Source organism: Molossus molossus, unplaced genomic scaffold, assembly GCF_014108415.1.
Source record: "Molossus molossus isolate mMolMol1 unplaced genomic scaffold, mMolMol1.p scaffold_m16_p_2, whole genome shotgun sequence".
NCBI classification, from domain to species: domain Eukaryota; kingdom Metazoa; phylum Chordata; class Mammalia; order Chiroptera; family Molossidae; genus Molossus; species Molossus molossus.
The window spans coordinates 137,949,720-137,964,355 of NW_023425355.1; the positions used below are offsets into that span (position 1 = coordinate 137,949,720).

The 14,636-nt window shown below is 43.4% G+C and overlaps 1 protein-coding gene across 2 annotated transcripts in view; it reads right to left on the bottom strand.

Moving 5' to 3' along the window:
- Positions 1–14,636, bottom strand: part of SYAP1 (synapse associated protein 1) — a 31,430-nt gene that overhangs the window by 8,661 nt on the left and 8,133 nt on the right. For both annotated transcript variants that reach the window (XM_036270232.1, XM_036270233.1), the window contains exons 2-5: positions 14,464–14,582; positions 11,918–11,984; positions 7,749–7,822; positions 1,290–1,429 (exon numbers count right to left, since the gene is read on the bottom strand). In XM_036270232.1, coding sequence (XP_036126125.1) covers positions 1,290–1,429; positions 7,749–7,822; positions 11,918–11,984; positions 14,464–14,582 — 400 coding nt within the window. The remainder of the gene's footprint in view (positions 1–1,289; positions 1,430–7,748; positions 7,823–11,917; positions 11,985–14,463; positions 14,583–14,636) is intronic.

Consider the following 14,636-nt stretch of genomic DNA (forward strand, 5'->3'; position numbering starts at 1 on the left):
AGCCCCGACTTCCGTGCTGTCCCTTCTGGCCAAGGACCATGTTCCCACACAGCAGAGACTGAAGGTCCACCATGAGCTAAGCCACTCTGCACTCAGAGTCGGCTGGCACAGTTGAGAATGGGGATGCAATGCTGCATGGAAGCCACAGGGGTCAGGCTCTCCCTGTTATTCGACAGGCAGCCAGGCAGGAGGCTGAGGGGCCCTATCAGGGAAGGGCTAAAAGGCCTATGAGAACACACAGCCCCAACCATGTCTCAGCATGGAGCCTTCACCCAAAGGGTGGGTAAAGAAAAGCCTGCAGCACAAAAGACAGAGCCCAAAGCGAACACAAAAATTCACAGAAAAGAGCAAAAAGAGTTATCTCAAGAAAACTACACTTCATGTCTTCAGAGAATAGTAAGACACTGTATCCATATAATAAGAAGAGTGTTAGAAAAAAGGAACACTCATGTCACTGATTCTAAAAATGTGACATTCAAAACAAGGGACTGGAATTAGAAAAGGTGAGGAAAAGCCTGTGGTGGCAGAGGGGAAGAGGAGGGGACCCACTGCTGATGGCCACCAGGCGCATGTCACAGAACAAGGACAGGCAGGGATTTGAGGAGGAGAGGGGGCCTTCAGGCCGAGGAAAAGCCTCAGGTGGGAAAGAGGACAAGAACACTGCTGCCAGGGAGCAGAGCGGAGTGCGGAGAAGGCAGTGGCCGGTTCCCACAGGCCTCACAGACCTTAACTTAAATGCACTCTGCTTTCTAACCAGGGATGAAAGAGCACGTCTTAGCCGCACCCCAAATTTCCTGAAAGCCCACTCTTGGTTTTGATTCTATGGTGCCCTATGTGTGTGGGGGTGTGTGTGTTGGGTACGTGTGTATGTGGTGCTGAAAGGCCACAGAGACCTTTTTTTTTTAAATCCTCACCCGAGGATATTTTTCCATTTTTCTTCAGATAGAGTGGGAGGAGAGAGGGAGAGAGAGAAACATCAATGTGACAGAGAAACATCGACTGGTTGCCTCCTGCATGACCCCGACCAGGGCCGGGGACAAACTGCAACCAAGGTATGTGCCCTTGACTGGAATCGAACCCGAGACTCATTGGACCGCAGGCTGATGCTCTAACCACTGAGCCAAATCGGCCAGGGCCACAGAGCATATTTTTATGAAGAAAGTCTCAGACTGTCCTGGCCCCCATTCTGTAGTTCTTCCCTGATACTACACATGCGACTGAAGCCATTACAAAACACAAATATATGTTTCGTGAGCAGCATCACTTGGGCTTGAGAACACAGTGCTTACAGTTTAGGAACAAGGGCGAATCTCATCCTGCTCAGCAGTTCGTCCTCTTGGAGCATGACCAGGGCAACAGGGTACATCTGATCAAAGTCAAAATGAAACTGTACGCCTATTGGAGGGTCACGAAGGAAGTTCCTCTTGTCCTTTGATGAAAAGGGGGAAAACCAAATAATGCAATTAATACGTAACAATGCATCACTGATTTGATGAATGTTGAATTCCTAATAATAAAGACTTCAGCGACAGAGTCCACTGAGCTATTGTTAACCTGTCCACTTAAGAGAGAGCAAAGAATAACCGATACTTGGGTATATTTTTAAGTTTCAATTGGAGAGCCTGGTGGGAGGCCAGAAAATTCAATCACGTAATTAGTTCAAGTTATATAGTTTGAAATCATATGAGCACATGTTTGTTTTAGTGGGCACAGTTAGGTATGTGAAAACTAGTGCAGATAATCTCTTTTCGTGGGTGTTAATCCTAACCAGAGGATTTTTTTCTATTGATTTTTAGATAGAGTGGAAGGGAAGGAAAGAGAGAAAGAGAAACATTGAACGGTTGCCTCCTGCATGACTCCATCCAGGGCCGGGGATCAAACCTGCAACCCAGGTACGTGCCCTTGACTAGGAATCAAACCCAGGACCCTTCGGTCCTCAGGCCGATGCTCTAATTGCTGAGCCAAACCGGCCAGGGCTAGTGCAGATAATCTCAGAAACATTCTAACCCAAAGTTGAAGTCAGCTAACTGTGGTGGTCATATCAGAAAAGTGAAACCCACCTTGCAATTCACTTCTCAAGCGTGTATAGACCACGATCTCATCACACACTTCTCGACAGAATGCCGAGGCCCAGGCTCTGCCTGACAAATCTCTGCAAAGCTCCACAGGTCAGTCCCTATACCAAGGCCTGGAAATGGGATGTGACTAAGAGAGACACAGTGTGGCTTCTTCACAGAGCATGGCCAGGCTGAGGTAAGGCTCGTTGTCGGTTCAGTCAACAAACCTTTGCTCAGTCGTAGTGTTAGGACCTGGGCCCCCAGTTGACTCCCTGGCTTCTTTGTCACAGCACTGTGAAGCAAAATGATTTGTCCAAGGTTGGGTATGTGCTATAGCGAGGGCCAGGCCTCTAGGCCTCCCCTTCTGGGGTCAAGCGATCCTCCCACTCTAGCACAGCCACAAACTCAATGGGCTGCCTATGCACCTCGCACACTCTGTTCACGTTAATCTAGGATGTTCTCTTTACTCTGCAAGATAAACACTGCCATAAGTGTGACAACACTACAGGGACTGCAAGATAATGAGATCCTGCCACCTTGAACTTATACAGAGCCTCAAACTTTCTCACGCAACCCTCTCAGCTGCTCACTCCTGCAGACTGCCTCCCGCTAGTTTCCGATGTAAAAGGTCCGTGGTGCTAGGATGCCTGCAGGGAACAGGAGAAAAGTGAGATAACCGGGTCCCCTCAACTCTTCCTTGCCCTGCTGGATATCAACCTTCTTTTAGAAATACCTAACAAACAACTTTGTCATTTTTAAAAAGATTTTAAAAAATTATTGATGTTTAGAAAAAGAGGAAAGGAGAGGAGGAGGGGGAGGGGGAGGGAGAGAGGAAGAGAGAGAGAGAAACATTGATGTGAGAGCAAAACATTGATCTGCTGCCTTTCACATGCCCCTGACTAGGGATTAAGCCTGAAACTCTGGTGCATGGGATGATGCCCAACCAACGGAGCCACACTGGCCAGGGCCAAATAATGACTTCAAGTGAATTCTTCTTCACGCTATTGCACTCGGGCTTAGATGCCTTAAGCTAAGGGTTAGAGAATCCACAATCCATTAAGAGGTACAGTCAACACACTGACAAAATGTCATACAAACATTTTGTCATGAGTGTATTAAGATTGGAGTCCCATTAAAAAGAAATTTAACCCCAGACTATGTTAAAGAAAGCATCTATTTCACAGAAGACCCCCATATGGCCTGTGACCCACAATCAGTACATAAACATGGAACTCCCAGAGGACACTGCTGTGACAATCCAATGCACCTGGGCCCACTACATCCAACTGGAAGAGCCATGTCAGTGCATGTCTCTCTCTCTTTTTTTTCTTTTTCTTTTTTTATCCTCACCCGAGAACATTTTCCCATTTTTATGTTCAGATAGAGTGGGAGGGAAAGAGAGGAAGAGAAAGAGAAACATCGATGTGAAAGGGACACATCGAGTGGCTGCCACCCGCACGACCCAACCAGGGCCGGGGACAAACTGCAACCGAGGTACGTGCCCCTAGCAGGAACCGAACCCAGGTTTCTTGGGACCACAGGCCGGTGATCTATCCGCTGAGCAAAACCGGCCAGGGCATTTGTGCATGTCTCTCTTGAACCACTTCTCTTCAGTTAGCCAAGAAGGAAACAAAAAGAAAAATCCAAAGGCAAAGCTTTCCTGGATAGGGCACATTTCCTAGGGAACGAGGGTGGCTCGGAATTCCTCTGAGATGGCCCATGACTCCCACTGATTCGTATATAAAGGGGTGTTTCCAAATCACACCCTCTCCTATTGACTGAGCATAATAACCAAGGCAAAAAGCTGCTGTTGGGCACTACTTAAACCATTAATATTGACTGTTTCTACTCTAATTCTTTCTTTCTTTTTTTTATCCTCACCCAAAGACATTTTTCCATTTTTTGTTCAGGTAGAGTGGGAGGGAGAGAGAGGAACAGAGACAGAGAGAGAGAGAGAAACATCGACGTGAAAGGGACACATCGAGTGGCTGCCACCCGCACGACCAACCAGGGCCGGGGACAAACCGCAACCAAGGTACGTGCCCTTAGCGGGAACCGAACCTGGGTCTCTTGGGACCGTAGGCCGACACTCCAACCGCTGAGCCAAACTGGCCAGGGCTCTTTCTTTTTTTTTAAAAAACATTTTTTTTTGTTTGTAAATATGATACACACCTGTTTTTAAAAAATTCCAAATACAAAAGAAAAGCATAAAGTCAAAACTCCCACCATCCACAAACAACCCATGTACACCCTCCTGGACATGTCTCTCTGCATACATATAGTGTCTGTGCAAATATAATTTGACTGAAATAGAAAGATACGCAGCATGCTATGGATCACCTGCTTTCCCTTTTCACTCAGGGTCACAAACATCTTCCCATCTCTGAAGTAGCTATGTCTACTACGCTGAATGAACCATAATTTACTCAACCAGGCCCATTTCAGTAGTCAGCCCATTGTTTCTCATATTTCTGAAAAAGATCATCTTCTAAAGCGGTCTTTTTAGACTAAATTCCTAGAAGTAGGATTTCTGGTCCAAGAGTAGGATTATTTAGATACATATTGCCCAAACTCTCTTCTAGAAAGATTGTAGCAGTTTATGCTGCTACTAAACACACCAGTTTCATCTCTTCTTGTTCATGATGGATTTAAAAAATATTTTTGGTTTTGCCCTGGCTGGTTTGGCTCAGCGGTTAGAACGTCGGCCTGCGGTACAGAGAGACCTGGGTTCGGTTCCCGTTAAGGGCACGTACCTCAGTTGCAGTTTGTTCCCAGACCTGGTTGGGTCGTGCAGGTGGCAGCCACTTGATGTGTCCCTTTCACGTTGATGTCTCTCTCTCTCTCTTCCTCTCTCTCCCTCCCGCTCTATCTGAACAAAAAAATGAAAAAATGTCCTTGGGTGAGAATAAAAAAATAAATAATAATAATAAAAAATAAAAATATTTTTGGTTTTTAAGAATTACTATATTAATAAAGCAAAAACCTGAGCCTAAATGGATTTTAGTTATTTTACCTTCCAACATAAAAGTTTTTTTTTTTTTTTTTTTTTTTTTTTATCCTCACCTGAGGACATTTTTCTATTTTTTGTTCAGGTAGAGTGGGAGGGGGAGAGAGGAAGAGAGAGAGAAACATCGATGTGAAAGGGACACATTGAGTGGTTGCCACCCGCACGACCAACCAGGGCCGGGGACAAACTGCAACCGAGGTACATGCCCTTAGCGGGAACCGAACCCGGGTCTCTCGGGACCGCAGGCCGACGCTCTAACCGCTGAGCCAAACTGGCCAGGGCCCAACATAAAAGTTTTAAAGCCTGATACTGTCCCCCGGGTTTCACCGAGGTTTCTATAGCAGCCTCCTAATGGGCTTGGTTGTCCACCAGAGAAAAACAGTGGCTAGAGTGATGGCAGTCAGCGCAGTGGGGCACCAGGGAGGAGAGGCATGTAAAGCCCAGGGCCTTAGAAGCTGCAGAGGGAGTTTAGATCTTCGTCTACGAGAGATGAAATGCTATTAGAAGGGTCTATGTAGGGGAGTGACACGAAGTGATTCACGCCATAATGGACCCGTCTGTCTGCGGAAAGAAGCTTGTACTGGAAAGGGGAAAGGAGGGGACAACAGTTGGGATGCCTTGGGTAGAAGATGATGGCACCAGGAACACAGCAGTGGCAGCAGAGAAGTGAACTAGAGCTATATTCTAAACAAAGCATTGTCAGGACTGGGTTGGGAGTGCAGGAGGGAGGGAAGGGATAATTCAAGGAAGACCCCTAGGTTTGTGACTAGAAAAAACTGGTGAATAACTGGAGTTCTATTCTGAGATGGAGAGGATAAGGAGAGGAACAGGTTTGGGGGGTGGTATCAAAGGAGCTGGAGGAGTTGACCGGTGAGTATACGATGTTTGCCCTCAAATGACAATGATTCACTGTCCCCGTTCCCTTTGAGGATAAGCAGGTATGTGACGTCAGTGTCAAGATTGGCTGTAACACAATTAACAAAATACATGGTGTTCACACTGAACTCATAATGGACGCTCAGGCCTTTAATAAAGGGCTTACTAATGGAAAGGAAAACCTTAAAATGCCCTGAGGGAGGGCAGAGGAAGGGAGGTAAAATCCAGTTTATTTGTTGTCTAAACTGAGGTTCCATTTATAATTTTGGTTAAAAAAAAAAAAAGTGGGTTAAAAACAAAGCTTGAAAACCACTGATATAGTTAAAAGCTCTATTTTTTAGAGTCCTGTGCCAAACAGGGTGCTCGGTACTTATAACAGAGATTAAAGCCAGTCTCTGCACCTAAGAGTTCACAGCCCAATGGAGACAGACAAGTGAGAGCCACATTTGAAAGTCTCAACCCCCACACTTGTACGATGGAAATAAAAGACCTTGCCTAACTCACAGATGTGCAGTGAGGCTCAAAAGGGATAATGTGTGTGAAAGTGCTTTCTGAAACTGTCAGGTCTACACAACTGTTAACTGGTAATGCTACGGCTCCTCTGAAGTCCCAAGAGAAATTTTCGTGGGCTAGCATATGGAATTTTATTTCTTCAATTTTAGTTTCAAATACATATAGCAGTTAAAAAGAAACTTAGAGCCCTAGCCAGTTTGGCTCAGTGGTTGAGTGTCGGCCTGCGGACCAGAGAGTCCTGGGTTCGGTTCCCGCTAGGGGCACGTACCACACACAAAAAAAGAAACAAACTTAGAATATAATCATTTCATTCAGAAGAATCAGAATGCTGTCTAGAAACTTTGTATGATAGCATATTTCAAAAGACTGTCCATCTTAATAACAAAATAACAAAATAATTCTTTTAAGGCTGAAAGCATTATTTTGTATCATAGGCTATTCTATTCCATTAAGAAAAAAGAACTTATGGAGAATCATATTAAAAGACAGTGAAGCCCTGGCCGGTTTGGCTCAGCGGTTAGAGCGTCGGCCTGCGGTCCTGAGAGACCCGGGTTCGGTTCCCGCTGAGGGCACGTACCTTGGTTGCAGTTTGTCCCCGGCCCTGGTTGGGTCGTGTGGGTGGCAACCACTCGATGTGTCACTTTCACGTCGATGTTTCTCTCTCTCTCCCTCTCACTCTATCTGAACAAAATATCGAAAAATGTCCTCGGGTGAGGATAAAAAAAAAAAAAGAAAAAAAAAAAGACAGTGAAAAAAGCCCTGGCTGGTTTGGATCAGCGGTTAGAGCGTTGACCCATGGACCAGAGAGTCCCAGGTTCGGTTCCTACAGGCATGTACCTCAGTTGCAGTTTGTCCCTGGTCCCACTTGGGGTCATGTGGGTGGCAGCCAGTCGATGTGTCATGTCGATGTTTCTCTCTCTCTCTTTCTCCCTCTCTATCTGAAGATAAATGCAGAAGTATTCTCAGGTGAGGATTTAAAAAAAAGATAGGGAAAAAAGCCCTGTCCAGGTCGCTTAGTTGGTTAGAGCACATCAAGGTTGTGGGTTTGATCCCCAGTCAGGGCACATACAAGTATCAAGCAGTGAATGCATAAATAAGTGGAACAACAAACTGATGTTTCTCTCTTCCTCTCTCTTTCTAAAAAAACGTTAGTGGAAAAAAAATAGTGCAAGTTGATGTGTACATTCCTAACATCTTAAAAGATTTAAAAAACTGTACAGAAGAAAAACATCTGCTAAGGATAAAGTTGTGATAGGAAGAAAGTACTTCTACACAGAATACCACAAGATACTTACAGCTGATAAGGCCAAAATTTGTTGTTGAATTGTTTCTTCATCATTACTATCAACCCATGGGGGCACTGCCGCTTCTAAAAGGTTTTTAACAGCCAAGAAGAAAAGAAAGAAACAGGTTACAAGGGTTACACTGCAATCGTAGTTTGAGAAAATGAGAGTTTCCATACAACCATTTTAGCAATTTACTAATGAGTTCCAAATGTGATCATTCATCATAAGTCCCAGACTTAATGCATAAATCTTACACATGTATGCATTTGGTAAAAAATTACTTGAATTACACAGTGAAGAAATTGGGCACTGCAGGTGACCAAAGTCAACACCATCAATGAGAGATGTCCATTGTGGGCCTCCAAATGTGATACTGTGAAAGGGACATACCATCTATGCAGTATTCTGGCCAAGAATGCATAATCTGTATCTAATTATAATCTAATTGCAAGGAAATAGCAGCCAAAACTCAAATGAGAAATAATCTATTTAATAATAAAAAAAGATGGGGTAGTCTTCAAAACCATTAATGTCATAAAAAACAAAGAAAGGCTGTGGAAATGTTCTAGATTAAGGGAGACTAAAAGACATGACAAGAAATGCAATACTATACCCTGGACTGGATGCTGTGTTAAGGGGGAAAATATACAAAAGACCTTACTGGGTCAATGACAAAATTCGAATATGAGTATTATGTCAATGTTAAATTTCCGAAAGCTGGAAAACTTTAACAATCTGGGTAGAAGGTATTCAGGTATTCTCTGTACTACGTTTATTGTTGCAACTGTCTGTATATTGAATTATTTCCAAATAAAAGTTTTTACAAAAAGTTATTTTACTTGACTCATGACAAAAGGTGATAAGGAGGCTGCACGATATGCAGTTAGAAATTGAGAAAAGGGTTGTCAGGAGTGAAAGCAAATAAAAGAAATGGGCAAATTGGAGGCAATAAACAATGGGCTGGGATCAAATCCTCTGAGCCTTTAGAAGCGAAGTGCTGGGAATACCAAGATCCCTCACATCCAGCCTGTGTCTACAGGGCTCACAAGAAAACGAGATGATTACAACTCAGTACCATTTAGTACCAGGTGACAAATGGCAACCACCTGGAGAGGTAAGTCCCACAGAGTTTCTGTGGTGACTTGGGAGTCCACTTTGGATTAGGAGGAGTTCAGTGGTGGGTTTGTGGGTAAGGGAGTGTTCAGAGGAAGCAGCTCTACGTCTCAGCCTAGAGCAGGGCAAGAGGGCAGAACTAAGGCTATGGAGGTGGCTGGTCAACACAGAAGATATACAGCAGAGGGTCCTCATAGTTTTGCAGAAATAATCCCTTTTACTATTATGCTGCAAAAGTCAAATGCTAGAGACATCCTATTCTGTGCCAATTGACAGAAAACTTATGTGCATGCATGGATGAACACATGGGCAGATGGACAGACACCCAGTTCATTCTTTGGCTCATCCTAAACAAGCAAATCATGGCAATTATAATCCAAAGTCTGCTAATTATAAGATAAACATATTAAAAGAACTTTTTTCTTTATTGATATTAGAGAGAGGGGAAGGGAGAGGGAGAGATAGAAACATCAATGAGAGAGAACATCAATTGGCCGCCTCCTACACGTCCCTCTATTGGGGATCAGGCCCACAACCTGGGCATGTGCCCTGGCCAGGAACTGAACGGGAGACCTTTTGGTGCATGAGTTGACACTCAACCACTGAGCCACACCATCCAGGCATAATAAACATATCTTTTTAAGTATAATGAACTAACAGGGTGAATTTCTATTTGTCCCAAGAAGACACTTTTCATTTTTATTTCTTTGAATCCTCACCCGAGGATTTTTAGAAAGAGTGGAAGGGAAGGAGGAAGAGAGAGAGAAACAGATGTGAGAGAGACACATTGATTGGCTGCCTCCTGCATGACCCTGACTGGGTGCAGGGATCGAACCTGCAACCCAGGTATGTGCCCTTGACCAGAATCAAACCTGCGACCTTTTGGTCCTTGGGCTGACACTCTAACCATTGAACAAAACTGGTCAGGGAGATAAACATATTTTCATACTTAAAAGACTCTCTAAAACTTTTTTTCTTGTACTACTTACTATAACATTTTGGTCTCCATTTTAAGTCTATTCATCTTGGGCAGTTTCTCCTAGCACAACTTATCCTCATACAATAAGGTCCTACCAAGGCCTAAGCTACTGGTAAGGATAAGACACCTCCTATCCCCCACAACCTCCTTCTGCTGAAACTGCTCTATTTAGAGTGACCAATAACCTCCTGGTTGTCCAACCCCATGGATACTTTTTAGTTCTTTTGTTTGAGGCCAGTTTCCTTTATCTGGAGAATGGAGATAACAGCCAGTATTTTATAGAGTTCCTGTGACTGCTAAGTGGACAAATGTGGAGCACTTACACAGTTCCTTTTCTCATGCTCACTGCAAATGGACCTCAGCTGACCGCTCTCTCTTGGACAATCTTCCCTCTCTGGGCTTCCACTGCTTCTCTCTCCCAGCTGTTCTCTCTTGGGTAAATGGGCACTGCTTTTGATGGCAGATTTGTTTCATCATTTACCAGCTGAGCGACCTTCAGCAATTACTTAACCTTATTGGTCTTTTCTTTTATTAAATTTGATGTTATATACAGGGTGGAACAAAAGTAGGGTTACAGTTGTGAGTACGTGAAACAGTTCATTCTTTTTTATTATCCTTTCTTTTTTTATTAATTAATTTATTTTTGTTACAGATGTTTCTCCTTTTCCCCCACTAATTTCCCCCTCCCCCTCCCTCCCTGCCCTGTCCCCAGCTTTGTTGTCCATGTCCATTGTTCATGCACACATGCATATAAGTTCTGTGGTTTATCTCTCCCTCACCACCCCCTCTTCTGGGGATTGTCAGTCTGTACCCCACTTCCACGTCTCTGGGACTACCCCATTCCTCAGACTGTTATGTTCATTATATTCCACAACTAAGTGAGATCATATGATACTGTCTTTCTCTGTTTGGCTTGTTTTGCTTAGGATAATACTTTCCAGGTCCCTCCACGTAGTCTCAAAGGATGAGAGATCTTTCTTTCTTACAGCTGCGCAGTACTCCATGAACAGTTCATTCTTGTATTATTATTAGTTATTGTATTATTTTCCACATCAACAACTGTAAATCTACTTTTGCCCACCCTGTATAAAGTGCCTGCCCCCTAGCAGCCACTTAGAAACTGTCGATCCTTTCCATTCCTCCTTCTCCCTAAACACTGCAGATCTCTGCTCATCTCTCTTCATGCTTGACACACTTTTCATCAAGGAGTTCACCTTCTCTTGCGGTTTTTACACAACTTGATTAATAGTCTGTATGTGCAGATAGAATTCTCTTCCATTCTTCAAACAAATGAACTGCTGTTGGACCCTGTTCAGTTAATTTAGAGCACTGCTGACCAACAGAACTTTCTGCAATGATGGAGATGTTCTAGATCTGCATTGTCCAATATGGGAGCCCCTAGTCCCACGTGGTTACTGGGTACCTGAAATGTGACTAATGTGACCTAGGAATGAAATTTTCCTGATATGCTACCTGTGTTCCCTTCCCTGCCTCTCTGCATGTTTCTCTTACCTGGCTGTCTCATGGGCACCTCAAAACTAAAAGAGCCTCCAAGCCTTTCATCCCCATGCCCTCATAGTTCCTATCTCAGAGGCACCAACCAGCTCCTACACCAAGTCCCTGAGCCAGGGTCAATTTTACTTTTTCCCATGAATCACTAAGTTATGGTAACTTTCATAGTTTATTTGTCTCAGACAGCTGCTTCAGACTTTTGAGTTTACGAAGGCACAAAAATGTTTGAAGGGAACTTGCCACAGGACGAACTAGTTCCTTTTGAATTTGTAGTACTGCCCAAATGGAATTATTTTATCCTACTTTTGCCAAATTTGAAGACATGAGGCGAGTTTTGTGTTCGAGCACCACCATAAAGTACAGTAGGCATTTTGAGATTTTATAACTGCAAACATTTAAACAATCATTTGTCAGTAAAGAAATGTACTGCTCCTCAGAGGGGTCATCACTGGCTGACCATTCCAGCCACGATATCTTCCTTCCTTTAAACCCCAGAGGTTTATGGGGTTGTGTCCCCTACTAGTCTTTGTACTACCCAAGGAATGAAGGCTGTAACAACAAACATATACCATACCTGATTTTTTTGTGTGCTGCTCCTCAACAAACTTTTTCTGCTCCTTTTGAAAATCTCCTATAATGGTCTGTAAAAAATACATAAAGAATAAAATTACCTTGAAAAGTTTATGATTAGATAAGAATTACATTCAAGATTTGTGACCCTGGCCGGTTTGGCTCAGCAGTTAGAGCATCAGCTTGCAGACCCAGAGAGTCCCGGGTTTTGGTTCCTGCTAAGGGCACGTACCTCAATTGCAGTTTGTCCTCAGCCCCAGTTGGGGTCATGTGGGTGGCAATCACTTGATGTGTCTCTCTCACATGGATATTCTCTCTCTTCCTCCCTCTCTACCTGAGGATAAAAATGTAAAAATGTCCTCGGGTGAAGATAAAAACAAAAAAAGACTTGTGAAGTCTATTTAAGATGTTTTATTCATTTTCTTCAAATAAAAAGGCTAAAAAAGTGGTAGTTCCCACTACCCACAACAAGAGGGAATTGTCAGTGTTTTTGAATTTTAGGTATACAGCCCCCTTTATGATGAATTATTATTTTTTAATCCTCATCCAAGGATATTTTTCCATTTATCTTCAGATAGAGTGGGAGGGAGAGAGAGAGAGAGAGAGAGAAACATCAATGTGAGAGGGACACATCGACTGGCTGCCTCCCTCATGACACCAACCAGGGCCGGGGATGAACCGCAACCAAGGTACATGCCCTTGACCGGAATCAAACCTGTGACTCACTGGTCCACAGGCCGACACTCTAATTGTTGAGCCAAACCAGCCAGGACTATCTTTTTAAATGTAAAAATAAACTGAGTTAGCCCTGGCAGGTATGGCTCTGTGGTTAGAGTGTCATCCCATAAAGCAAAGGGCCATGAGTTCAATTCCCAGTTGGAGCATATGCCTGGGTTGTGGGTTTGATCCCTGGTTGAGGCATGTGCAGGAGGCAACTCATTGATGTCTCTCTCCCTCTCCCTCTCTCTCAAATCAATAAAAATACCCTCAGGTGAAGATTTTAAAAAAACTGAACTTTTGTATTATTAAAAAAAAAATAAAAGAGGTCAAATGTCATTATAACAAATAGTACACACACCAAAAGTATCTAAATAACAAGCTATCTAAAATTTAATTGGTGACCTCCTTAGTTCAAATAATTATCAATATAGCCCTGGCCAGTTTGGCTCAGTAGTTGAACATCGGCCTCTGGACCAGAGAGTTCCAGGTTTGGTTCCCGCTAGGGGCATGTACCACAAAAATAAATAAATAAATAAATAAAATAATTATCAATATAAATAAAATTCATCCCTGTAAAAAAATTAACAAATTCACTCCTTAGAGTCTTCTTAAAAATATTTCTTTTGCCCTGGCCGGTTTGGCTCAGCGGTTAGAGCGTCGGCCTGCGGTCCGGAGAGACCCGGGTTCGGTTCCTGCTAAGGGCATGTACTTCAGTTGCAGTTTGTCCCTGGCTCTGGTTGGTCGTGCGGGTGGCAGCCACTCGATGTGTCCCTTTCACGTCGATGTTTCTCTCTCTCTCTCTCTCTCTCTCTCTCTCTCTCTCTCTCTCTCTTCCTCTCTCTCCCTCCCACTCTATCTGTACAAAAAATGGAAAAATCCTCGGGTGAGGATAAAAACAAACAAACAAAAAAAACAAACAAAAAACATGAATTAGCTGCCTCCTACATGCCCCCTCCTAGGGATCGAGCCCACAACCCAGGCATATGCCCTGACCAGGAATCAAACTGGTAACCTCTTGGTGCATGGGACGATGCCCAACCAACTGAGTCCCACTGGCCAGCATTCCTTAGAGTCTTAAAAGAGCTATTTCTAATGGACTAAGACTTTAAAAAATTAATCAAATGAACCCTAGCCAGTGTGACAGTTGGTAGAACATCAGCCCATGCACCAGGAGGTCACCAGTTCGATTTCTAGTCAGGGCACACATCTGGGTTGCAGGATCGATCCCCAGTGGGGGTCATGCAGGAGGGAGCCGACTGACATTCCTCTCTCGTCGATGTTTCTCCTTCTCTCCGAAATCAATAAAAATATATTAAATAAAAAAATTATAAAAAGCATAAATATACTATGAAGTGGTTATAGTTGAAAATTAAACTCACAATATGAAATGTTTAGTATTACCCAAAAGTATCACTATATTTTAGATGACATAAAAACCAAGGTTATTTAAATCAGATAATTTATACCATAGCCACTTGTTACACAAAAAGAGGAAAAACAGAAGCAAGAATCTTGCCAGGCCAGTGTGGCTTGGTGGATTGAGCACAGTCCCATAGACTGAGAGTTCTTGGTTCGATTCCTGGTCAGGGCACATGCCTGGGTTGTGGGCTCGATCCCCAGGGGGCATGCAGGAGGCAGCCGATCGATGTTCTCACTCACATCGATGTTTCGATCTCTCCCTCCCTTCCTCTCTCTCTAAAACAACCAATAAAAACATATTTTTAAAAAAGTACCAAGAAGCTCAACTATTATTATTTTTATCAGAATATGATATCCTACTTGGGTTAATAAAATTTGTAAGGGACGATGCCAAAAGATATTTAAATGTACCTTATCGATGATGTCATCTATCTTTCCTTCTTCTACTGATTTCTTTATTGATTGTGCTGTTTCAGCAACTGATTCAGTTATCTTTTTTGTAGCGGCAGTCGCAAAGTTAAGTAGATAGTCTAGAAAGAATAAAGAAAGAGTCTATGCTCCATTCCGGTACAATGGTTATTGTG